The sequence below is a fragment of the Fusarium keratoplasticum genome, chromosome 12, assembly GCF_025433545.1.
Source record: "Fusarium keratoplasticum isolate Fu6.1 chromosome 12, whole genome shotgun sequence".
Taxonomy (NCBI): Eukaryota; Fungi; Ascomycota; class Sordariomycetes; order Hypocreales; family Nectriaceae; genus Fusarium; species Fusarium keratoplasticum.
The window spans coordinates 621,463-646,004 of record NC_070540.1 but is presented as its reverse complement, the minus strand read 5'-3'; the positions used below and the strand labels follow the sequence as shown (position 1 = coordinate 646,004).

Below are 24,542 nucleotides of genomic sequence, written 5' to 3'. Positions count from 1 at the left end.
AATAACTTTATCACTTCAATTAGTTACGAGAAGAAATGAAATGCAAAGGTTCTACAACACGGAACTTAAATTAGAGAAGTACTGAGGCTCACACCTTGGGCATAGACCATCATGTGCTTGCATATCGACAATGCCAAAGACCTGCGAGAAGGTCTCACCAGAGTGGAGCTGGGCCGATGGCAACATTTGTACGTAATATTAAGGATACTTTTCCTGACCTATGGTACAATGGCAAGGCAGGGAAGTTGTGACTTGATGTACAATAGTAAAGTGTTGTTGCCTGGTCCCTTGGTAACATCAAACTTTGCAATCATGTGCCGCCGAAAGTTTGTGAAGCGACGGTGAATCACTGTTGCAACGGATTGGCTGGCCCAAGATTTCAAAACATTGCCCATCTGATCCAAGCCTTCTTTTCTACCTAACACTGCCATTTCACTGCTCTCACTTTCTCTTCCTTCTTCAACAGCCCGCTCACAGCATCCAACCATCACATCACGGCTCCTTGAAATCTCTTAAGCCTCTTCGAAAATCACCATGACTGGAAAAGGCAGAAACAGCAAGTCGCCTCCTTCATCACCTCCTCCCAAACCTTCCCACTCCGACATGATCCTCGCCATGAATGATCCCTACATGCAGCAGATCATCGATGGCAGCAAGACGTACGAGTTTCGAAAGTACAACATGGCAAGCATCAAGAGAATCTGGTTCTACCGCACTGCACCGCATTCTGCTATCACCCACATCTGCCCCGTCGATGAGTCCGTGACCAGAAACCCAGGTAATGAGCCGCTTCCCGAAGATGGTCTGGGGAACAAGGAGTACAACGAGAACCATCCGGGCTACGAAGGCTACGACTACGCATACCGCATCAAGGAGGTTTATGAGATCAACGCTGAGGGGGGAAGGGGGATTACATGGGCGATGATGAGAGATGAGCATGGCATGAAGATTGCACCTCGTGGGAGAGTCACTGTCCCTGTTTCCATGGTGGCGCAATACCCTCTGGAGAACCAGCGCAAGATTCGTTAGGGAGGTGAACCACGGCTTGTACATTGGGCTCGAAGAGAGTCATTGGTAGGAATGATTTCGATTTTCAACATGCTTAACCCAAAGTGAAATTTTATGGCACCAGCTCCAGGGCACTGTTGGAGCTGGTCCCCAGTTGCTCCATCCCCTTGCTCTTTTTGCGCAGCGCTATCTCTTTACGAACAGCGCCCACGACATACAATGAGAACATGATGATGCCTACCACAGAATATGCTGCTATCAGGCCTGTAGAGGCTGAAGCCAGTTGCAATCCAATACCGCCGTTAATGATGCCAACAGTCATCAAGGCCCTCCCGTACCAAAGATGCCCATGACTAACAGGTGTTCGCCTCTGATACTTGACGTAGTTGCGGTGGTGCAACCAACCTAGCACAGGCTGCAGGATCATCAAGATACAGACGGCCAGACCAAGTTGGACATGAGGTTCATTCAACCACTAGCAACAGTCAGCTCTTGAAACACCAGAGTGAGGCATGGAATATTCTTACCTGCCCGTTTTTATCGGCTGCAATCTTGCCAATCCCAAACCCAACCCACATGCCTACAAAGACCATGATCTGCCACCCAGCGTGGACAAGCCATTTTCCAATCAGAGGCATCAGCAGAGATCCAATGGGGAATCCAATCAGAAAGACTATTGACATGATAATGCCATGAATGGTCCCACTGTGGTCTTCGCCACCGCCGCCGCCAGAGACAGCATCGTTGCCAGAGGTAGAACTAGGCGTCTTGCTCGATGTCTTTGTGAAGGGGTTCCCATCAGAGGTGATAGTAGCTTTGGCGAAATCCACTGAAAATCTATCCGTGCCGTCGTGCTCCTCGATGGTGGCGCGAACACTAGCAGAGTCCAAAGCTTGGCCTTTCTTCCAGGCCCCAATCCAGTCGTTAGACCCGGAGAAGTCCATGTGTGTAAAGCCATTGCATTGTACATTGGCAATCATTGTCTTGTTGGACACTCCGGTTCCCTCAAGTAACTTGACACCTTGGAAAGTGCTGTACTCAGGCATCTCGTGGCCGTGTCCCTTTCTTGTGCTTAGGGTGATGTTCCCAGAGCCATCTTGGTACATGACAAACATTGTGGAGCCACTCATGCCAGTCCCAGTTCCGAGGGCGACCCATTGGTAATCGGCGGGAGCTTCGAGGCGGAAGAAGATGTTGCCAGAGCCTGAAGAGGCTGTCGATTCTGGGACGCCCCAGCTGTAGCACACGTCGTTGGAGTCACCGGTGCAGTAGGTTGCGAGTGTTGCTGATGCTCTTTGGGTAACTGTACAAGAACAAAGGTGATCTGTGAGTAGATGTTCACGGCCCAACGGAGGGATGGTCTCGACTTACAGAGTGACAACGCAGAAACAACGGCTGTACTGATGAGAGACTTCATGATGGGGAAGGGTTTAAGTGAAGCGATAGAAAAGACTGGATAGAAATTTAAACCAACAAGATGGCTAACGAGAAATGAATTGAATGTCAGAGCCTTTCTCCAAGTCTAACGGCCTTGACCTCGGGACACCTTAATTATCCAATCTCTCCCAACAACAGCCAAAGCGCCAACCAATCAAAGTCCGGGTCACTGAGGGCAAGCCTACGTAACCCAGACAAAGACGTGAGCTATAAAAAGGGACAAGGCAGGGGCAAGTCTCAGCCTCAAAGCCACATCCGCCCAATGACGGGCCTCGCAATTCTAATGACGAGGTCTAGAACGCCGGTGGGCAGCCATGGTGAGGGAACACGGGGTTCAGGCGGCGCTACCATCAGATTGGTCTCGAACTCGAGTCGTTTCGTGTGGAGGATCGTCCAGATCCCGTCTTGGCATTTTTGACAGCATCTGTAATTCCATGCCATGACGAAGATGGCCGAGGATATCGCGTTGATCAACATCCAAGTTTTTCTGCCCTGAGAGATGCCCACGTATAGCTGTTACAATGCTAAGCTTATAATGATGTCTTCGGGAATTACCGTAGCGCTTTATGCTGCGCCTGGAGGCACTCTCAGCTGATACGAAGCCACCAAGTCGTTTCTTTGTGGCGCTCGACTCACCATGCGATTTCCCCTGCCGAGTGCCGAGTCTCAAAGCCAATGGCCACTAGCATGCTTCGGCTCTCATTCTACCCGTGGCCGAGCCCACCATCATATCATCTCTATTGTCAAAGGATTACGTGGTCGGGGTTATTATAGAACTGACATGAGCCATCGTCAACATTTGTAGCTAGACCATTTGAGCACTGCTTTTGACGGAACAAAGATGTTTTCTCTGATCAGCAGACCGATATTTTACAAGAATTTCCATAGCTTCATTGCCTCGCACAGTGCAAGCGCTTAATCAACACTTGACGGAGAACCTTTTTCTTCCTTATCCCCAAGAGTCAGTTCCTCATCACCATGGCTTATCCTTTCCGCTGCCTCGCGCCATAGACCACAGGCTGGACCGTCATATACCGGGGCAAACCACAAGTGCTGTTCGAAACAAGGTTTGACAACGTCCCAGGCTGTTTTCTGCGCGAGCTTCTCAACGCGGGTGCGATAGCGGCCCTCAAGCTCTGTGAATCTGGTAGCAATTGCACCCAGGACTGTCGCCCAGGTCAAGATCTCTGAGACTTGGACATCCTCGATGGGCCCTTGTTTATCCAGCAGCTTCAATAAGCGCAAAATACTCTTTGCGTGGCGTAGCTTGATGCCTGTGTGAGGTGGCGTTGGAAGTAGGACCATGTCAACATGGAGGAGCGCACAAAGCCGGCAAATCTCGCGAAGCGTACATGACACATCGATTCCTGACTCTCCATCTTCGCCTTCTGTGGGCATTGATGTGTAGGGAGATAACGATAGGGTGGTGTGGGCTGCCCAGTCGCAGTTGTTAAGCAGCACATCCAGTGAACCCGGTGCCCCCTCTCCACCACGGCAGTAATGATCGAGGCCAACAGTGACTTCTGACATGACCTGAAAGACCTTGACCAGGCTTTGATCCAGATATATGGGTATCACCCCGTCGGGATTTAGTCGTAGACGCTGACCATATGTTGTGAGCATTTTACTGGCTTGTGCATCAGGCTTCCATGAATTGCCACCGAGCAGTGGTTCTAGCTGGCGCGGACAAGAAAATCTGGGCACACACCCCGCCCGGGCACTGTAGACGATATCAAACCTGTGACTAGGAGTTAGCGGGATAACCCGATAGGCTGGTTAACAGAGTTGCTAGGGGCCTTACAGAGGTAGCACGTATCCAAAAGCATGCGGGTCGACACATGAGATTCCTCCGTTTTGCTCTACAAGATAATAGAGTGCATTGATATGCTCCTCACCAAATGTCATTCTACCATAGATGTTCATGTCGCGGTAGGTAGCCATCGGAGACAAGGGGTGCGGCTCAGGTCTATCCGTCAGGTCAAAGTTTCCATGAATCGCGAGAATGAAGATGGCGAGAAGGAGACCCTGGTCAACTCCAGAAGAACCTGGCTTGTACTGCTCTATCTTGGTTCTCAGAGCTTTAATGGCTTGAATCTTTCGTTGCAACCCTCTTATGATGCGGCTCTGTCCATCAGCACCAGGCGACGAAATGGAGTAATGAGTAGAAGATCCAAGTATCTGGGCGTAGAAAACCAAGGGAGATTCCATGGTTCTTGTTATCCACGAGTGAGCAAAATCACGTTTGTAAGTTTCTGACTCCCCAAACGCCGGCAACGTCCTGTTGAAGGCTGAGCGATTTGTCAGAGATATTAAACGTATGAATGATGCAGGGCACAACACACCATAGTGAAGCAGAAATTGCTCTTCTCTCGCCGGTTCTGGAACAGCAAGAGAGTCAAATGGATCGAAGCTCGCGGCCTTTTTTGGACTGAGCGGGATTTTGCACCGGTGGCTGGCTCTCAAGTGCCGAATATCCCTGTCCCCCTCAGGGTCGTCGGTCTCGCCAGTGAGGCGATAGGGATTTCGGCGAGGCTTTGTTCCCGGGCCACATGTTATGAACTGCAGAGTTTTTGGCTTCTTGGCCTCCTTGAGGGCAGCCTGGCGTGCGACGTGAGCACGTGCCTCTGCATTGAGCTGGCCACTGTCTTTAGAGCCGGCAGCAGATTGGTGTTGGAGGAAGAACAGCGGGCGAACATGCGTCGAAGGCATCGCCATTTGTGAGCAAGATCATGGAAATGGTGAAGGTGGGAAAGATTGGCCAGGCTGGAGGAAGTGGACGTGTTCCCTTTTAGTTTCATTAGCACACACAGCTGAGGTGCAGATGATCTCCATGTGAATGTCATCCCTGTCACAGCCTTGTTCTTTTAGTGAGCCACTGAAAGTGTGGCTGTGACACGAGCGGGAGAGAAACTAAGCCCATCTCACGTGAGAGTTTCCCGTAATTGAATCAATTTGCTTCCAGTTGACGCCTCTCATCCAGTCTGTTCTGAACCGCATTTCTTGTCTGATGAAGCCAAGAAGAGTGGTTGTGATGCGCAGCGACGATCATTACCGAAGATAGAAGGTGGTGTCTTTCTACTCTAAGTTAGTGCCAAGTCAGCTCCATTCATCATTTCCCTCTCATTGGCTCAACGGGAGGAGCTGGAGTGTCAGATCTGACATGGGTGTTGGTCCCCTTCGGAAGGTGGTTGAAACGTAACGCTTCTCTTCCGTCAATGCTCAGTGCTATTTTCCCTCTTCCATTTCACTTAAAGAAAAACCTAGTAGGAAGGGCCTCAGAGAAAATTAGTTATTTCATAGTACTCAAACTCTAAATAAATCAAGTTGAAGTGTGCATACGTCCAAATTGTCTTCGCCCTGAGCATAGGGTAGGTCGGAGTCGCTGGTGAATCTTAGACACGAAACCTGAGATCCGGTTTTGAGCGCGACGAAAATTGTGATATATAAGATTGCCAATATGTCATCGTTAATCTAACTGCCCTTTTTCCTGCTGGCAGAGTAACTAGCTACAGTGTGCTAAACATGGGTAGAACATCTCCCGGTAAACATCCGGAGAAGTGGCGTTGATCGAACCCCGATCACCTAAACACTGTCACAGAAGCCTTGGGGGACAGTAATAATAGTTTTTGCGTCTTGTACACCAGTATCAGAGGGTATTTTCAATACAAGAGTCTTACATCGCAGGGGGTTTGTCGAAGAATGGAGCTGGCCTGTCATATTCAACTTCTTGAAGGGCAGACTCGTGATCTGAAAGCTAAAAATAGACCTATCTGTAGAATGTTGGCTCAGTGGCCTTGTGAAACCTCTTATCATCTCAATTGGCCTTCGTGGCTTATTGACAGGGCTTGCTGATCGATGCAAGCTTTACGTGGCTGCAGAAGCCAGGGGTAGTTCTGGAAGATCGCCTTCAGGAACAAGTCTCTCCATTTTCCCCACCATCGACGGCCAATACATTGCCGATGATACTTGACAGATCTTGCGTAAAAGCCCCTCTGCTAGAAAGAGTGTATAGTGCAGTGATCGACCGATCTGCTTAGACCTGTGGGAAAATCGGTAGTGTGGGGAGACTAGGACTCTCCATATCCATGCCTACCTACCACCTTCGATGCTTGTCTACCAGGGGCATTCAGGGCCTCCAGGTTCCCTCTTCTCTTCTCGTTCCATCCATTTCGAGTGTCCTTTTATCCAAACGGGCGCGGATTTCTGCTCTTCTATTCCGCTCACCATTCCGCCTTTCGTGGCCAATGAGGGCCTCAAACACCAAAACGTGGGATACAACACCACTCACACTCGTAGACTCACCTCCCCCTGCGCCGACCCTGACATTTACCCATCTTACCAACTAGGTTACAGCCCCATAACTAAGCACCGTAAATCCGAAGAATTAAGCTTGATCAGCCCTCGCTTGTTGGCGTCATCTGCCCTCCGATCAGCTGGTGGCCGCTTTGCCCCCCAAGAAACGGGGCGTATGGTCTCCCACGTGTCATGTTTAACCCTGGATTACTGTCCCTTCTCTTGCAGAAACCGTTCCATTCGGGTGTGGCTTGCTGGCGCCCAGTTACGTTGGTTGGTGTCGGCTGAGAATAGAAGTGTGCGAACCACACAATGTCCAAGTCTGCCTGCTAAGCCCCCAAGTTTGTGTCGGTAAAAACGCCTTGCTTGGCATGCTTTTAAAGTCTCGTGGTGCTCTTGCTGTAAAAACCTCTCAAGTGTTGTACCTGTGACTCTTCCCCCTTCTTTGCATCTCATGTTCCTCCTCTAGCATTATGGCGACCACCGTGGCCTTGCTGCTCTGGGCAGCTTCTCAAGTTACTGCAGTCGACCTCAAATTATGCAACAAGACTATTACGAACGGCCTTTTGAATCAATCCATCAACCCACATGACAGCATTTTCTTCTACCATGAAGGCAAACCCATGTCTGAGCCGGGCCACCTCAAACTTACCATCGACGGATGCCACAAAATGTGTCCAGAAGCAGACTTTGGCTTGTATGAAGACATGTGGCCTCGCATTCTCACCTGGTTGCTTCCCGCGTTGCTGCTTGTGGGTAACCTCCACGTCGCCCGGGTTGGAACTGTCAATCGCTTATTTGCCATGCTGCATTTTATGGGCGACCCCATCGACTCTCTCTGGTCGCTACTCACTAAAGCCGAAGTCTGGAATCGATTTTATGCCATAGCTCTGCGGGCAACTCCCCGTGGACCTGACTATGAGGCTTCGGCTCGCGCTTTGGCGGCTATCCTATCGGCATTCGAGGAACTCACCAACGATATGCCGTCGGTCAACAGAGAACTTGAAAACCTCGTGAATGAGAACGGAGCACGTCTTGCAAAGCAAGACATGGATCATATCCTATTGGAAGCCGCAGAGGAGCTGGTCGATAGCCGTTCCAACGAGGTCTTGCGAACGTGCGTCGTTATCATCAACTATCTTTGTTCTGTTCTCAGTGCCCTTATCCCCGAAATTGGCGGAGAACAAACAAGTCAACCTGGTGGCCGAATCGGTACTGCCATGTTCTTGTCCTGGCTCGTCACAATCGTCATGCTCAGCAACACGCTTTCCGGCTTCGTGTCTCGTCGAACATGCCTGCGCATCATGGAGCGATACTGCCGAACACTCAAAGGCAAGAAGCGAGATCAGCACATCTTTCCGAACAGCCCGATGCTAGTGTCTAAGATCGCTTGGCTTGCCAATAGACGCAGGAGTAGCGTCGTCGACTTTATCGATGCACAGCCATGGACGGGTAGCCTGTACAACTTTCGACCGAAGAAGGTCCTTATTGCTGGTGGCCAGGATGATCGATCACCCTTCTACCTATTCATGCTATCTCTCGCACCGGTACTGATAGCTGCGACCTGCGCCTTAGTCCTACTATGGTTCACTCCTACTGTGGGGTTGGATTGCCGCAGTCTCTGGGTCATATCGTGCGCCTTTGCGTTGATATTGAGCCCTGGCTTGACGTGGCTGATTCAAGTATTTTTCAAGGGCCAAGTGGCTTGGTACTTGACAGTTGCCAAAGACACGGGGTTGGGGATACCCATTCTAATTGTTATTCTTTGCTCCTCTATTGGGGTGTTTAATACATGCACATGCTGGTAAGTTTGATGACAATTTCTGTCATTAGGTACTTTGCTAATCCACGTCAGGAGCGGCGTGTTCTCCAGGGGAGCTGCGCGTGCATATATCACCCTCGACCCCTTGGCTGACCGAAAATACAACGCCAAACATATTTACCCCGCTATGGTAGCCACTTGCCTAGGCCTGCAGCTGGTTGTGTATGGCCTTATGTTCAGAATTATGCGACCAGGAGCAAAGGTTTTCCGTCCCGACGAAGATACCAAGATGGACATTTACCGGCGTGTTCATGGCCTCCACTCGCCTGGATCAGAACTCAACAGCACACCTGGCCGTGATACGGGCTCTGGATACTCGCCTTGGGGGCGTCCCAGGGGATCTGCTGCAAGCAGTGAATTTGGGGAGCTTTTGCTGCCACCGCCTGCCATGAGCCCCAAATCTAGCCCGCAACGTCTGCCATCGATTAGCGATAGCCAGATATCGCTACAACCTGTGTCACCGGTGGATTATTTCCGTCTTGATGAGAATAACGGAAGGTCGGAAAGTGTTAGCTCATTTGGAGGCTCGCCGCGGACGAGGTCAGAGCAGCCACTTCTGGGTTCCTCTGGTCCGAGATACTAGGAAGACACGAGTCAGTATGAAGCTGCCGTTCTTAGTTTGAGTGGGAGATGAGATATAATTAAGTACTTTTCTTGCGTGCTTCGAAGATAAACTTTAACAGAGTTAGGACACACATCGCGTGCGATCTACGGACTCGTCGTGCGACCAGGCTGACCGAAAACTGGGGTTTGTTATTACGAAAAACACGGCACGGCGCCCCCGCCGGAACTATTGACTCTAGTGTGTCAATAGTCCGTCACAAAGGAGATCAAGTTGGGTGCCGCTCTCCAATGAAGTCTAGACCAACTCCTTCTTCAGCTTAGCTTGCATGGGCCGTGGGTCCAAAAAACGTCATCTGTTAGGAGAGCCCTTGTAAGTGGTAATTATGTTTGTGTAGCTTTTTTCTTTGTTGCAGAACTAACAACATGGTCCCTGCAGTAGTTGTTGAGAATGCTGAGTGGTGCCGTTCAGTTTGTTGGTCGAAAAGGAGGTGAAAAGGAGAGGATCGTCCTCCTGCTTTTCTTGTGGGAGTCTTACCCTTCAACCTTCCTCCTGCTTCTTCTCTCCTCCGTACGCAATCGCTCGTTTACTGCGTCGGAAACTTTGTTTTACCATCGCAATGCCTTCTTTCAAGAGTATCGTCACGGGACTTGTCGCCCTTCTTGCGGCAGATGCTGTCATTGCTGGTCCATGCAGGCCCAGCTTGACCACGACGGGCGTCTCTTCCTCGTCCTCTGCCCCGTCGTCTTCTGCCTCGACCGATACTGAGACGTACACCGTGTCAACCGGGACCACGACCTCTGCGGTTACGGAAACCTCAACAACCGAGACCCTTTCCTCGACTGCCTTTACTTCGTCCGAGACCTCGAGCAGTGCTGAACCTTCTCTGAGCGAGACCACGACTCTCTCTTCTGTTGAGACTGCTTCGACTGGAACCACTTTGACAACCGAGATTGCTTCCACGACATCGACCATCCCATCCACTACGGAAACCGCTACGTCCACTGAGCTATCCTCGACAGAGTCGTCGACGGCGACCACCACCTCCGCCGAAGAGACGTCGACAACATCATCGGCGATAGCATCCACAACCACGTCAGAAGCCCCGGCCACTCTCCCAACGATTGCCAACGCAAACTTCGACGACAATTCAAATGGCGCTCCCTGGGTTCGCACCGGGCCGGCTTCGGTATCCAACGGCGCTGTATTCTGGAAATACTCCGAGCCTAACGTCATGTAAGTGTACACAAGCAGCAATAAGAGCCAGAAGTCCAGTATGTATGCTCTTGGTTACTAACATGTAATGAAAACAGGGTTATGCGACCCTACACCTCCATCGCCCAAGAAATCACTGGTCTGCGCCCCGGCCTAGCCTACCGCATCCGATTCATCTATGTCGAGTTCGATACGCCTTCGGCCACGGCAGGCTGCAAGGTGACCGCAAGCTTTGGCGGCGAGGACATTGGTGAGGTTGCTACAGTGCCGCCTCGAACTCCTAACAACGAGTTTGAGGAATTTGTCTCGACGGTTTACCGACCTTCGACAACGTCTGCGGAGCTGAAGATTGCCTTCACCTGCACCGCCACGAGTCAATCGAACAGATACTACGTTGAAAACGTGTCGATTGAGTTCGCTGAATAGCAGCGTTGGACTTTGCTAGTGCCCTATTACTCTTCTTCTCTGTAGCTTTATAGCATTAGGTCCCCAGATTAGTATTATAACTATTTGTACTTCTCGCTCGCTTCAACCCCTACCGCATGAACCTAGTTTTATCTTATAATACTCTTTCATTCGTATCCCCCTGAAAATAGGCCCCCAGAGTCAACGGCGTCTCCTTTGCCCTTGTGAGCAAGTTCCTAAACAGCCGGTTCTCGAGCTTGAGGCTCCGATACTGGACCGCCACGACCCTGTCGCCCGAATACCGTGCCGAGAGGCTTCTTCTCCTGCTCGACTCTGCTCCGATCTGAGCGGCTAAACCAATTATGTCGATACCCACACCAACGGATATCCCGTCGCCTGCTGCGGCCTTCTCCTCCTGTTCATCCACCACCTCCATGTCGGTCGCGATCAGCAGCCCGACGACAACGAAAACCTCTTTCCAGTTCTTGAGCATGTCCAACAGCTGTTCCTCATTCCCTTGGCAGATTGTCTTGACCACATGGTCGTGATTTCGGAGTTGACGCCGTAGGAGACGAGGCGAGTGAATGTCCATTCTGGACCCTCGGGATGCTCGACTAGCCGCAAGGGATACCTCAAGCATGGATGCCAAGGTGGCATTGGACGTCTTTGATGAGAACCGGGCCACATTCCAGTCGTATTGCACCGTTTTGTATTGCGCCTCGGAAGTTAGGGGTTCGAGTGATTGTATCTGTTTTGGGATGTAGAATTGCAAGGGGCTGCGAGGGTCCGCCACAATCATGCCTAGAGCAAGGTATTCCGGCTCGATTGGTGTGCTTAGAAGGACGAAGGGCGTGGGGCCCTTCGATTGGGGGGTACTGCGCAGGGTGGTAGGCACATCATGCTGAGACGTCCTCTCGGAACTAGGCGAAGGTACCTTTCTCCTCGCCTTTCCCCTAGTTTCGGCATCTTCTCTGCTGATTGGAGCAGTATGTCTACTACTAGGCTCGGCAGTGTGTCCCTCTTTGGCTTCTTGCCTGGGTTCTTCCACAACATCCTCATCTTTGGCTAGGCGCGTGTGGTGACCTTCGCCACACTCTTTGCTCTCTTCCTTCTTTGGCGTAGGGCTCTCAAGGCCACGGCTAGTACTGCTACTGGGGACTCGGTAGCTGGTCGATGGTGCTTCCCTGGATGTTGAGGCTTTATGGTCCTGAGGAGGCACCTTGTTGGTGGAGTAGACAACCTGAGGCAGAGGCTCAGCTCCAGTGTCCTGCAGGAGTGCCACGATGTTTTCGAACCCAGCCTCCCTCGCAACTTCTGAAAGGGTTTGTCCGTCACGGGAGCGTTCATTAGGCAACACGCCAGACGCGAGGAGGAGCTGGACAACGTCTTGATGTCCCTCTTTGGCTGCAAGGAAAGCGGCTTCCTTCAAGTCTCCGTCGCCCGACCCAGACTCTATGAGGAGCTGCAGGATGTCAATCATGTTTCGAGAGGCCGCGTGCATGATGAGGCTGGTGCCGTCAGAGTAAGGTGTTGCTGGGTTCGCGCCGGCCTTGAGCAGAGCTCCCACGGCTTCGACGTTGCCCACTTCCACCGCGTGGGCCAGGGCGGTAAGACCATTGCTGTCTGTCTCCCCTACTCCTGCTCCACTGCGTATCAGGAAGGACAAGATTGTGTTATTCCCAGTGCGGGCGGCTTCAAGCAAGGCTGTTCGTTGAGCCGTCGCTGGGTTGTCGAGATCGTCCACGTAATCAAGGAGAAGCCTCACTGCTAGCGCAAAATTGGAGTTGATAGCTACTGTCAGGTGCTCATACCGGGGCGTGATACGACCGAGGAGCATTCGAACAATGTCTATCCTGCCATGTTGCAAAGCAGCTGTCAAGGCCTCGTCCATGTATGTCTTGGATGCCTCTTCAGCCGGGTAAGCATCCATGAGACTTTCGAAAGCCTTCCCATCGCCCTGGATCACACCATACTGCAGCGGACTCAGTCCCTGTACATCGTGTGTTTCGTGGTCGAGGCTAAGAGGATATCTCGCCGATAACGCCTGGATAACCTGGGCGTTGCCGCTCATTGCAGCGTAGTGCCATGGCGTCCTACCTTCGTCGTCTGCTCGTAGACTTTTGGAAACTAGATCTTGCATCGAGAGCAGTTTTTGCAGGCAGAGCGTATGACCTTGACCAGCCGCGATATGGAGTGGAGTCCTTCCCCAGCTGTCTTTGAGATAGTTGAAGCCCGGCCCTTGAGGGGTCAAGTGAGCCAGAAGACCGGAAATGAACCTGTCCCAAGGGTAGTCGAGAAGCCAGGTGAGGCCAAAATGTGCTATCATATGCAGGGCTGAGAACTCGACAAAGGGCCCTTTGAGCGTTTTCATGTCGAGGCGAGGTAATAGTGAGATCTGACCCAGGATGGCCACCGTCTGTGGCTCCTCGAGGACGAGGATGCACTTATGTCCGAAAAAGGCCCGATGATCCGGTCCAACATTGAAAACATGGCGTCCCCAGTGATTCGCCGCATAAAGCAAGAACGGGTGCGTGGACACAACTTTCTCGACTTCTTCTGAGCTACTGAGTGCGAAGAGCTTACAGAGAGAAATATACACCAAGCAACGCTCGGCGACCATGTACTCAGGATGAAGGAGGGGATGGTCCTTGTTGTAGTCGAAAAACTCCTTGACAGAAAAGTGCGTAAAGGTGATAGTAGTCGAGTTGCGTACCAGCCCCATGCAGCTTTTGACAATGAGCCCTATAGCTTCACTGTCGCTGAGCTTTAACACCGCGCCGTGTTCGGTCGTTCTGAGGAGATCCAGCAGCTCTCGGGCGTTTAGGGGCCGTTGTGCGAAGTAGAGCCACGTCAAAGTCCATGCTGCCAGATTTGTCAAGTCAGGACTGAGGCTCGAAATTTGGGCGAGTTCTTTCTGATACGCGTTCAGAAGATTCCCTTCCGAGGCGCCATGGCTCTGGAAATATTCAAGCCACTCGGTGGTGCCTTTTACAGTATGCTTGTCAAGCACTTCGCGGACTTGTAACATGACGAGTAGGAACCTGTGTCAAAGGTGAGATGATGCGCCTGAAACACAATGTGGACAACTTACATGCCATGCTGAGCGCTGCTTTCGATGATTGCCCCAACGACCTGCTGGAGGAGCTCGGGGTGATCCCTAAGGGGGCTCCTTTCAAGCTGTGACGTGGCGTAGAGCTCGACATCTTCCGCGGACGGCGCGACGCTGATACGTGGGTAGGTTTCAAACATGGCGTAACTCTGAAATGGCCTGGAGGTGACAAAGAGGCGACTTCGAGAGTCCCGGATGGAGCTGAGGAGGTGGACCAAGTCGGCCTGATAGTCGTCGGCGCATTCATCGAGGGCGTCGAGAACGATGTAGCATTTTTGAAAACGCTTGGATACAGCAGACAGGATCGACAGGATTTCCCTAAAAGGGATCTGTTCCCCCTTTGAAGCTCGATCTTCGAGTTGTAAGACTTCGTCGGGGGCGGTCAACGACTGTAGGAATAGCTGCTCGAGGAGCGCTAGGGTGACACCTCGCATGGGACTTGGCACTTTGTAGCTGAAATAGAAGTACGCCAGTCCGATATTTGAAGATGGTTCATGCTGTTGGAGGTCCCTAATCTCGTCCACGACCAGAGAACTAACGATCCACTTGGTTAGATGACGGGCCTAGGATAGGGTCATTGGCAACTCACGTCAAAACAGTTTTGCCAGAGCCTGGCCTCCCGGTACAGTACAAGACGTTTGATGAACGGTCAACCGCGAACCATTTATGATACGTCTTGTCACTGAGGAGCCATCGGCCAGTCCCTTCTGTGCGTGTCTCTCGCGCCGTCTCGTGAGATCTGGTATAGTCCATGCAGTCGTTCCATAAACAGCTGCCTAGGGTTCTTGCCTGGCGCTCTACGGCAGCTTCGGGAGATCGGAAAGGAGATTTTGCGATGCTAACGTTTCTGTTAGTCCTCGAAGGTAGACGCAGCAAAGCATGTGTTTTCTGAGATATGGGCTGCATGTTTGCAATGGAGGTGCGCTTGATCCTTACCAATCCTTCAACTTGGACAGAGACGACCGCAAGTACACGAGCTCATTCGCGCTCCCACACTTTGACAGCGAGAGGTTGCTGAACCCAGATCGCTCCAGCATGTTCATGGTGCGCCACTGCCACTCATGTCTCTGGAGGCCTGGCTCCGAGACCTTGGGACCCAGCCACAGGAGATGCTCCTTCAGATCTTCCAGGCATGACCGGAGGCGAGAAACATCAAAGATCGGCTCCGCAAAGGACAGCGACGTGATCTCCAGCGCCTGGAGGACGGTTCGGATCTGCGTAAGCTCGTATGTGAGCCTATCGACCAGGGGCCTGCTCCCCTCGTCCCAGTCACCGTAGAGGGAGGAGAGAATCTGGATGTCAAGCGCCAGGAGGCTAGCCGCGGCGCTGGCGAAGGATGAAGGGTCCATTGCTTGACTCTATGCTTGAGTTGGGCCAGCTGGTTTCTTAGCTCGAGGGCAGTGGCGGAGGCGGGGAAATTCGATCTGGAGCCGGTCACTGTAGGGCGAGACGAGTGAAGCGCCAAGATAACGTCCCTAGTGTGATCTTGGATAATAAAGCCTGCTCTCTAACAGGTGAGTGACAGCTTTAACTGTTCGTGGGAGATGTTGAAGCCTGAGGGCCATGTTCAGCCTGGCTGTTGTGGGCGCGCCACGGCTGAAGGTCATCAACCTCACGGCTTGGTCGCACGTGACCCTACAGACGCCACTCATGCTCAGGTCTGAATTCTTACTCACTCAGGCTTCCCAGCCTTGAATCTTCCTTTGGACTGGGAATCCATGGATGCTGCCCGTATAGCTATCTATTCGCCCAGGTATCCTATTAAGGGCCGTATCCTATCAAGAGCCGGGCTTCAACTATAACAAAGAACACAATATTAACATTCCATAGCATCATATCCCAATGCTGACATAGTGCCACTCTTCTAGCATTGGCTTGATGAAGCAGAAATTCACCGCAATTTCTCTTGACATCCACTAGCTCAGTTTTGAGCGGTAGTGACTTAAATATCTGGTAATCGAGACTGGCAGCCCCTCTGGGCCTCGTGTAAGCAAAGGGTCACTGTCCCCCATCCCCTAGAATCTCTAGTCCCGGGAAATAAGAAAGGACCTCCAGCCTCTCTCTCTTCTTCAACTTGCCGAGCTCATTAGCATCGATGCCCTCCAGGTCCCCCATAGGCTCCTTCTCCGGGTCAAAAATGACAGGGTCGTCAATGGCTGTCCTGTAAAGCCACCTGTCCTTGAGTTCCTGGATCTTGTAGCCGAAACCTCCTTCAGCGGCAATCTTAAAGTCGGCCTGAAACTTGGCGCTGCCCTTCCTCTCGACTAGGATCGCAACCCGGAACTGGGGGGTCACCTCGGAGCCCTGGCTCTTGTTGTGGACGAGATTCCACCACACGAGGTTCGGCCTGCCGTGGTCATGATGTCTCCCCGCCCTCCCTTGCTCAAAGTATTTTTGCTCGTGGCTCGACGTCTTGTCGCGCCCCAGCGTGAAATTTCCCAGGCTGATGCCCTTGACCTGTGGGGAGATGCTGAACTGGGTTGTAGTGGTCTTGCCCTCGGTTGCAGTAGACTGGTTAAGCCTGACTGGACGCTCAAACGGAGCGTACGCGATGACACTGGGCAAAGCTTTGCTCTCCTCTGAAGTATCGGGGTGCTCTGAGAATGTAAAGCTGGTGGTCACAGAGGTAAAGACGCTGTTCTGCTTGAGCGACTGGAGCTGGTAATCGACGACGATGAGAGAGGCCGGGCTGCTGGACGCACCAGCCATATGACCATGGATGCATGCTCTGAGCAGGGCTTGAACCTTGTAGTCGCTTGTTGCGCCGCGGTCCGTGATGACGCTCCGCTGGATCGGATCCAAGGGGTCGTTTCGCTCTCGGATTATTGCCTCGTCGAGCGAGGCCTGGAAGATGTCTTGCTTGATGCCTCGAGTGAGTTCCTCCTGGGTCGGCATGTTGAGATCAGGTGGAGAAGCAAGAGGTGGAAAGGCAATATAGGCTCCTGTTTTTCTGATACTGGTGAAAGTTCCTGGAATGTTGCAACATTGCTACGAGCGGGGTTACCTTGAGGGAGCAGTGATATGTCGGCATCCTCAGATGCAATGTGCCCTGATATTTTAGGCATCCATGGATCGGGGAGGTACTGCTTCGGGATCCGAGTAGGTGGCGTAAATACTCCTGTCTGATTCATTGTGGTCGTTGGGGGCGGAAATGCTGACGCCCTTTGGCCACCTCGCACTCTGCCTTGTCACCTAAACTGAAAGCTTCTTGTTCACCCCTGATTTGTCCATTATGCTGGTTCTTATGTCTGGCTCTGAAGAATATCTACCATGCCATATCACCTTGAGAGATCCCATGGGCGGTAGATGAGAAATCCGTGAGTAAGCAGCTGGCTTAACTCTCCGCGCAGGTTGTCTGATAGACAGGTTCGACACGCAAACGTCACAGCGCAAAGTTCAGCCAGTTTAAACGCCTACCAGCATATAATCAAAATTTCTTGTTCCCCAACCATGCCAACGTCCTCGAAGGCTCCCCCCAGTTATGCTGATCCGCCTCATTAAAGAACAGCCAGGGCTTGACAAACTTCCCCTCATTGTCCACCATCTTGTCGAAGGCCTGCTTTACAGTCTTCCGCTTTAGCTTCGAATGCTCAGCCCACGGCGTCGGCAGGCTCTGGTTGCTAAGGCACAGCCGATGGCATGCCAAGACCAGAGAAGCCACCCCCGAAGCTATCGCCGTTGCCACAGAAGTTCCCGATATCTCATCCGCTTTGTTAGTCGTCCCCAGGAAGGTTGTCGGGGCGAAGATCCGGTCCCCCGGGAACATGTAGTGGGCTTGCGATGCGAGGCTCTCGACCGTCTCTCTTCCTCTCGAGTCGGTTGCTGCGATCTTGAGTACATTGGGGTAATCGGCTGGGTAAGCTTCTTGCTGCTTGTACGCTTCCCCAGCGGCGCTTGCAATGATGACGACCCCGGCTGCGATGGCATCTTGAACTGCCATCTCGAGATTCGTGTCTGCCTTGAAGACGGATGAGCTGAGGGAGATAATGTCTGCTTTTGAGTCTACTGCCCATCTCAAAGCCTGGCAAGGGGATGTTAGGCTATTGCGGAGTGGAGAACCTCACCATGGCTTGACTCACCTGGATCAGTCTCTCAACGGTCATGTCCATGTCTGAGTCTCCCACCTTGGCCACTAGCAGCTTGCAATGAGGGTTGAGTTCCGAAATCACCTTTGCCATCTGCGTGCCATGCGGGTGATAGGAGAACCACCAAGGACTCTCGCCGCTGTCCGAGGACACGAATGACGCTCCGCTGATCTGGCTGCATTGTATACAGTTGGGATCCACGCCAGTGTCGATGACGGCCACTCTGATACAGGGTTCCTCTTTCAGCATAGGGTTTACTTCCTCAAGAAAGTCCGCGTCCTTTAGTTCCTCCTGGAGCTTACTATAGGCCCGGATGAAACTCTCCAGTTGGGTAAGTTCCACAGCGGTGCTGCAGTATGTGATTAGCCTCGACTCCAAGTTTGAAAAACGATATGGTCAGGAAATACGTCTTCTTGAATACAGGTGCCTCTTCTTTCCGTCGTCGCAAGGAGGACCATGACCGCAGAGAAAGCTCCACGGAAAACTTGAAGGGTTTGAACTTTTTTAGGGCGTCGAGACGTTCTCTTGTCTCTGTTTCATAGGTTGCACCGTAGCCAGGGCCAATCAGGTCCTGAAAAAGCTGTCAGAAGAGAATCGACTTGTCGGACGACAGAGCCAGCGACTCAAGACGCAGCTCACCGGAAGAATGAATATCGTCACTTCCTCCAGCTATACAGGTCGAACGTTTAGCGATAGCAGGTCCCGCCTTGGGGTTAGGGTCATACCTCTGAAAACCCCGAGAGAGCGTCTATAGCCTCTTCCGAAGTCCAGTAACTCAAGGTGGCCCAGTTGCCAGCATACAGCGTCAACTTTTTCAGGTTGGGACAAGTCTTGAGCAAAGGCTTGGCTGACATGTCCACCCGCATCCAATCTAGCATTTCTACATCAAAGCCTAGGAGACATTGGGCGATAGCTTCCTCGCTGTGCGGAAAGAAGAGCGAGTCCCGAACTCGAAGCTCGTAGATGCCCGTCACTTCTTTCTTGGTGCGCAACCATTCCAGAATCACCTTTGCCTCGGAACGTTCTGTTCTTTTTATGCCACCAGCCTGGGCCTCTGGGAAGTCTGGTATTGGAACGTCAACGTATCGCAGAGTTGACTCGAACTCAACCTTCAGCTCTGCGGCTTTCGTGGTAATGTTGGTTGATGACGTCTTGATCATTCGGAGGAAAGGATCGATTGACCGAGAGGAATGTTGGAAGCCGCCTAGATCCAGGCTGATCTCTTTTCCTATGTGGCAAGTTTTAGTCGACATGATGCCAGAGACACTACCATCCAGAGCGTGCCCTTACTTCTATCTACGTCTCTTGTTAGCATGTTAACTTTGCACGGCACCCGATCCACAAGAAGGGGTTCAGAGTTGACTAACCCTTTGGTTCGGCCAACCACATCCGAATCATCTCAATCACAGACGTTGTGCCGCTTCCTTTGGACGACGCTTCCAGCTCCAACCTTGTCCTTCGAATGACGTATGGACTCACCGCCGACCTTACCTCGTCTCGCCTATTGGAGTCTGCTATCTTCTCCAGATGAGAGAGGGCCGGCCTAGCCTCCTCGTCATACTCTATGGCGAGCTGTGGACATTTCTTCATCATGGTGCGTATCACCTCCACCTGACCCCTTGCAACGGCGTGGGACAGCAGACCATGCCCAGAGAAAATCGAGCTCCGATGGCTTAGGATCTCCTCCAGGATTGTGATGTTGGCGCCGGATATAGCGGACTTGAGTAATGAAACCGTGGCACACTGCGGCCGCAGCTGCGCGAACAAGAGCAGAAATTCGTCTCTTCTGCCATCGATGGCTTGCTGGATGATGGCCTCCTCGATCATGAGCTCTGGGAGGGATGACAGCAGCTGCCGGAGCATGTCCAGTTTCTTCTTTTCAACAATGAGGCCCATTGGCGATGTCTTCCTCTCGGATCCTGTCACTAGAAGCGTCTCGATACCATCTAGTCTGTTCTCCTTGACAAGCTTCACGACGTCGGCCAGCAGACTCTCGGACCCGTATTCGACTATGTAGTGCAGGACATTCATGCCTTCGTCGGGCTGTAACTCGTGCAACAGCTCGTTCAAATCCTGCGACACTCGGAGCAGCCGCACAGCAACTAGATCCATCGGAACGGCCGTCGCCCCGTCCTCGCCGTCGTCGGGGTCCTCGAGCTCACTCGACTTGTTAGCGCTGTTGGTCATCAAGAGGTATCTGAAAAGGCCCAGCCTCTTCTTGCATGGTCCCCAGCTCAGCAGGAGGTCAATCGCCTCGCTTTTCTTGGGGTCCTTCCATAGGTCTTTGACGCTCTCGTATATCTTAGACGGCACCACCCCGGAGAACTTCTTCAGGGCCGAACGCAGCTCATCTGCATGCCCGATCCCGATCAGAGGCTTGATATCGGCCCATTTCGTTCCGTCTCTCGTCTCTGCGTCCAACATCGGGGCGGAATGCGGCATCAGTCCGTGCCACTTCAAGGTGGTATGGGCCTGAGGACCAGACGATAATCCTAGGAGGTCGGAAACGACACCGAAGATGTTTGGAATGAGAGCTGGCGCGCTGAGGGGTTCCCAAGTTATCAACTCAGCCGCACCGCCTGCACGTGACAATCCCAATCAGGATGTGGGGAAAACAAAGAGGCTTGTAGAACTACTGCTACTTATAAGAGAAAGTTTATTCCCAATAGCGGGATACCATGCGGTAGCTTAGAAAACCACCATGTCCAGGTTATCGCCTGGATGGGCGGGGACGAAAAGAACAAACAAGATGCTGTCAAAACCGCTTTCGAAAAGGCATTTCCCGGAATGAAGCTCAACCTCACTGTCGACCTTTCCAAGTACCACGAAGGGAACATCGATGAGCAGCTCGCTAATGGCAGGGTCTACGTTGACACTTTGGGTCTACAAACGCTCCAGGACTTTCCGAGATGGAAGGAGGAGGGCGCGTTACTCAACTACTCCCCTCTTGGCTTTGACAAGATTTATCCTGGTTTCCGAGACACCGATGCTGCTTACTATGGATTTCTTGCCTTTGGTTGGCAGCTTATCTAGAATACCGACAAGCTGAAGGGAAAGGCGCCCCAAGAGTATTCGGATTTCTTACGTCTGGAAAGAGAGTCTTTTCATCCGTATGTACCTCACTGTGAAAGACGACGGCGAACAAGAATGGCTCAGACAACAGTTGGGAACAAAAGTGGATTTATGTGATTTCTAAAACTACAGGTATATCTCCCTCTACTCTCCAAATCATGGAGCAGGCAGCGACGCTGCACCGACAGGAGGACAGACCTCCATGTTGAAACACTCCATCTTGGTGCCAATAACACATCTCTTTCCATCAAACGCAGTACCCTCACCACAGGTCGGTGGCTTGGACGAAACGCAGTGGCCATTCTCCATGTGCAGGCCATCAGGACATGTGGGCGGTGTATCAGCAACACACTTGGCTCCCTTACGGTAGGTACCTTCAGGACACTCCGGAGGCTTGATAAGGACACAGACGTCGCCGCGAAGCTCGGTTCCTTCAGGACACTTGGGGGGTCTTGCTGTGCACGACTTTGTTGCGCGGTCGTAGGTGGTGCGCTCGGGACATTTGGGATCCTTGTTGGAGGCGCACTTATGACCGTCCCAGGCAGTGTCGCCGTCGCACTTGGGCGGGCCTCTAGACACACAGCCATTGCCATCAAAGAAGAGATCGTCAGGACATCTAGGGTCCTTGATCGAGATACACTCCTTGCCGTTGAATGACTGGCCATCAGGGCACGCGGGTCTATCCCTACCAACACAGTTCGTGCCATCGAACCAGAGATCATCAGGACACCTGGGCTTGCCTGTCGCGATACACTTGGTACCGTCGTAGATGAAGTTGGCAGAGTGACAATGAGGGCGGTCTCGAGCAAGACATCTGCCGTTGCTGAAATAGCTACCGACCGGGCACTCGGGAGGTGTCGGAGAGGCGCAGTGTCCGTCATGCAGGTTGGTGCCGTCCTTGCAGGTGGGAATATCGGGGTGTCTGCAGTGTCTGCCGACGAGTGTGGATCCAGTAGGACACCTGGGAAGTTCAATTGCGATGCACTCATTCCCAGTGAGGGTGTAACCCTCACGACACTTTGCTCCGCCTGTGGAGATGCACTCTCGGCCGTTGATGACTGAGTTTGGGGGGCACCTAGGACGTTCATCGGAGATGCAGTCGATGCCGTTGAAGGAAGATCCGGGAGGACACTGGGGTCCGCCAGGAAGGATGCATTTTCCGTCGGTGTAGCTGCCGTTATCAGGACAAACGGGGACAGCTTTCTTATGGCATCTATTGCCGATCATTTCGCTATGCTCGGGGCAAGATGGAGGCTCCGGAGGCTTGATCCAGCACTTTCCATCTTCGTACTTGGCCTCGGCCGGGCAGTCCCAGTCATCCGGATCATCGACATCCATGGTACAGAATTCGCCGTTGTAAAAGTCAAATCCTTCAGGGCAGCAAGCCGACTTGCCCGTAGCCTCGCTCAGGACTAGCTGCGTGTCACCATGGCAGATGAGCGGCACCTCGCCGAGACACACGGATCCCACGAATTCATAGTCGGGAGGACAGTGAGGCTTATCCTCGCAGACCTTGGTGCGTGTGTTGAAGAAGCCAGGAGAGCAGATTGGGTCTTCTTCTCGGACGCATGCGCAACCCTTGAGAATAAACTTGTCGGGACATGAGGGAGGGTGGTCATGCCTGCAGACGCCGTTGCTGATGTAGTACTTGTCTGGGCAGACGGGAGGGTTGTGGTCGACACACTGGTCTCCCTCGGGCTTGCTGTTGCCGGGGCACTTAGGACCGTCAACACTGACACAACCTCCAGCTTCCCGATCAAAGGTCTGCTTGTCGGGACACTTAGGAGGTTCATTGGATGTACAAAGGCGCGTTTGGTCGTTGATGGTAAAGCCAGCAGGACACAACGGCGGGCTCGTCGACTTGCATACACCATCCTCGTACTCAAAGGGGGGCTTGCAGATGGGGTCCGACTCGGCCTCACACGCCACACCATTGAACCTGGCCAGGGGCGGACACTGCGGAGGATTCACGGCGACACAGAGCTTGCCGTTGAACTTGAGGCCGTCGGGACACAGAGGCGGGTGGTCGCTGACGCAGACATTGCCTTCGAGCCTCGTGCCGGGTTCACACACGGATGACTCGGGAAAGACACAACCTGTGCCGTCGTTGACGGTGCCGAGAGGACAGCAGCGGCTGTTACCACGGGAGTCCAATGAGGGGAGGATATCTGCGAGGCCGATAGACCTCACACGCAGGCGAGGGGCACCAAGGGCTGTGTTGTTGTTGTCGCCAAGGTAGCCAACAGGCAAGTTGGCGTTGGGATATTGGACCACGATGGCCGTGTCCATCGTGGTGGCTGTACTGCCGAGCGCAAGGCTCGCAACGAGGAGAGCCCTCCACGAGTGAGCCATGGTTAGAAAAGAATGATGAGCTGATGATGCAGGGCCTCTGTTTACACAGCGAACCATGTCGCCTTTTATCTTGATTGGCAGTCCCTGAATCTCTCAGCGGCATGTTTCTTTTCCGGTCTGGATCGCTCTTTGCACTCCTAAAGAAGTCATTCAGCTCGCCTCCCAGAGCCATAGTAACTGCGGGATCTTAAACGATCAATGCCCAATTGGCCATCCCACACAACTAGCAGGGTCGAGGTGCCAGAACCAATGCCAATAGTACCAGCCATTGTCTCGGAACATGCCAGGAGAAGATAGTCGGTCGACCTAGACCTAGAAAAAGTCGATGCGAAGGAGGTGCTCCTATCTCGGCGAACAGACGCGTATCACTCAAAGTGGCTGGCGGCTGAACAGTTTGGGGTACTGGAGCTGATGAATGTCACCGTTCTGCATGCCGAGGGCCCTGAACTGAGCTATTGAAAGCGTGGCGCTCTTGTCTCGTACTATTTGGTCTATCCATCAATAAATGCAGGGGTCGAAGGGGCTAGTGGTGACCTCGCCCCAGCCGAGCGCTTCGGCCCGTCCCAAGAGTACCGGCTCATGCCCAGGGCGGACCATGGTTCTCGCAAGTTAGAGAAAGATTCTTCCGTACAATCGGCAAAGCAAGCTTTCAATCTACTAGCAACTACAGATATCCAGTTACGCCTAATGATACTTGCACATTCTTCCCCGGGTTTCTTGCCCCCTGGACGCTAATATGCCGCCTTATCGGTGTGCAGATATGCAGGTCCCAGGCGAGACGTTCCGGGTTTGACCTGAAGGTCAAATGGCTGGCTGACTGCAGGTCGTCTATTAAACTACTCTTTTCCCGATTGAGCTTCAATTAGGATCATCACATAATCCAGCTTGCCATGTCAGCGGTCCTTTTCCCATTTCAGCCCTGTTGTATGTCTGGGCGTGTGAATGTGGGTGGGTATGGTCCAGCCCAGCCAGCTTATCGTGGTGGCTGGCTGGAGATGTGAGACATTGGCGACCTGCAGCGGGTTAGCACGAGGCAACCCTCCGGCCCCTCGCTTGGCTTGCTTGGATCACGAGTTCATCGATGTGCCTAGAACAAATCCATTTAACCATTCATGTTCATAGAGGAAAGGTAGTACGTATTGCCCGTACGTCCTCTATCTGCTCACTCTAGTCTCTCCACCC

General features: G+C 52.5%; 9 protein-coding genes across 9 annotated transcripts; 3 read left to right on the top strand and 6 right to left on the bottom strand.

Moving 5' to 3' along the window:
- Nucleotides 1-534: 534 nt before the first annotated feature.
- NCS57_01380800 (uncharacterized protein) lies at nt 535-1,029 on the top strand (the record flags this gene model as incomplete). The annotated part of the gene is made up of 1 exon (XM_053063431.1): nt 535-1,029. One exon carries the CDS (start codon nt 535-537, stop codon nt 1,027-1,029), a length of 495 nt encoding a protein of 164 aa, XP_052906764.1.
- Nucleotides 1,030-1,120: 91 nt separating this feature from the next.
- NCS57_01380700 (DOMON domain-containing protein) lies at nt 1,121-2,425 on the bottom strand (the record flags this gene model as incomplete). Its single annotated transcript, XM_053063430.1, has 3 exons — nt 1,121-1,483; nt 1,536-2,311; nt 2,380-2,425. 3 exons carry the CDS (start codon nt 2,423-2,425, stop codon nt 1,121-1,123), a joined length of 1,185 nt encoding a protein of 394 aa, XP_052906763.1.
- A 935-nt stretch (nt 2,426-3,360) lies between these two features.
- NCS57_01380600 (uncharacterized protein) lies at nt 3,361-5,160 on the bottom strand (the record flags this gene model as incomplete). The annotated part of the gene is made up of 3 exons (XM_053063429.1): nt 3,361-4,183; nt 4,247-4,733; nt 4,788-5,160. 3 exons carry the CDS (start codon nt 5,158-5,160, stop codon nt 3,361-3,363), a joined length of 1,683 nt encoding a protein of 560 aa, XP_052906762.1.
- Nucleotides 5,161-7,211: 2,051 nt separating this feature from the next.
- NCS57_01380500 (uncharacterized protein) lies at nt 7,212-9,143 on the top strand (the record flags this gene model as incomplete). Its single annotated transcript, XM_053063428.1, has 2 exons — nt 7,212-8,542; nt 8,594-9,143. The coding sequence occupies 2 exons, from the start codon at nt 7,212-7,214 to the stop codon at nt 9,141-9,143; spliced, it is 1,881 nt and encodes a 626-aa protein (XP_052906761.1).
- A 598-nt stretch (nt 9,144-9,741) lies between these two features.
- Nucleotides 9,742-10,763, top strand: NCS57_01380400 (uncharacterized protein; the record flags this gene model as incomplete). Its single annotated transcript, XM_053063427.1, has 2 exons — nt 9,742-10,358; nt 10,436-10,763. 2 exons carry the CDS (start codon nt 9,742-9,744, stop codon nt 10,761-10,763), a joined length of 945 nt encoding a protein of 314 aa, XP_052906760.1.
- Nucleotides 10,764-10,896: 133 nt separating this feature from the next.
- NCS57_01380300 (NACHT domain-containing protein) lies at nt 10,897-15,200 on the bottom strand (the record flags this gene model as incomplete). Its single annotated transcript, XM_053063426.1, has 4 exons — nt 10,897-13,783; nt 13,834-14,385; nt 14,441-14,689; nt 14,788-15,200. 4 exons carry the CDS (start codon nt 15,198-15,200, stop codon nt 10,897-10,899), a joined length of 4,101 nt encoding a protein of 1,366 aa, XP_052906759.1.
- A 649-nt stretch (nt 15,201-15,849) lies between these two features.
- On the bottom strand, nt 15,850-16,746 carry NCS57_01380200 (uncharacterized protein; the record flags this gene model as incomplete). Its single annotated transcript, XM_053063425.1, has 1 exon — nt 15,850-16,746. One exon carries the CDS (start codon nt 16,744-16,746, stop codon nt 15,850-15,852), a length of 897 nt encoding a protein of 298 aa, XP_052906758.1.
- A 532-nt stretch (nt 16,747-17,278) lies between these two features.
- NCS57_01380100 (uncharacterized protein) lies at nt 17,279-20,360 on the bottom strand (the record flags this gene model as incomplete). Its single annotated transcript, XM_053063424.1, has 7 exons — nt 17,279-17,872; nt 17,931-18,285; nt 18,344-18,507; nt 18,576-18,605; nt 18,662-19,164; nt 19,227-19,232; nt 19,304-20,360. The coding sequence occupies 7 exons, from the start codon at nt 20,358-20,360 to the stop codon at nt 17,279-17,281; spliced, it is 2,709 nt and encodes a 902-aa protein (XP_052906757.1).
- Nucleotides 20,361-21,164: 804 nt separating this feature from the next.
- NCS57_01380000 (uncharacterized protein) lies at nt 21,165-23,360 on the bottom strand (the record flags this gene model as incomplete). The annotated part of the gene is made up of 1 exon (XM_053063423.1): nt 21,165-23,360. One exon carries the CDS (start codon nt 23,358-23,360, stop codon nt 21,165-21,167), a length of 2,196 nt encoding a protein of 731 aa, XP_052906756.1.
- Nucleotides 23,361-24,542: the final 1,182 nt, after the last annotated feature.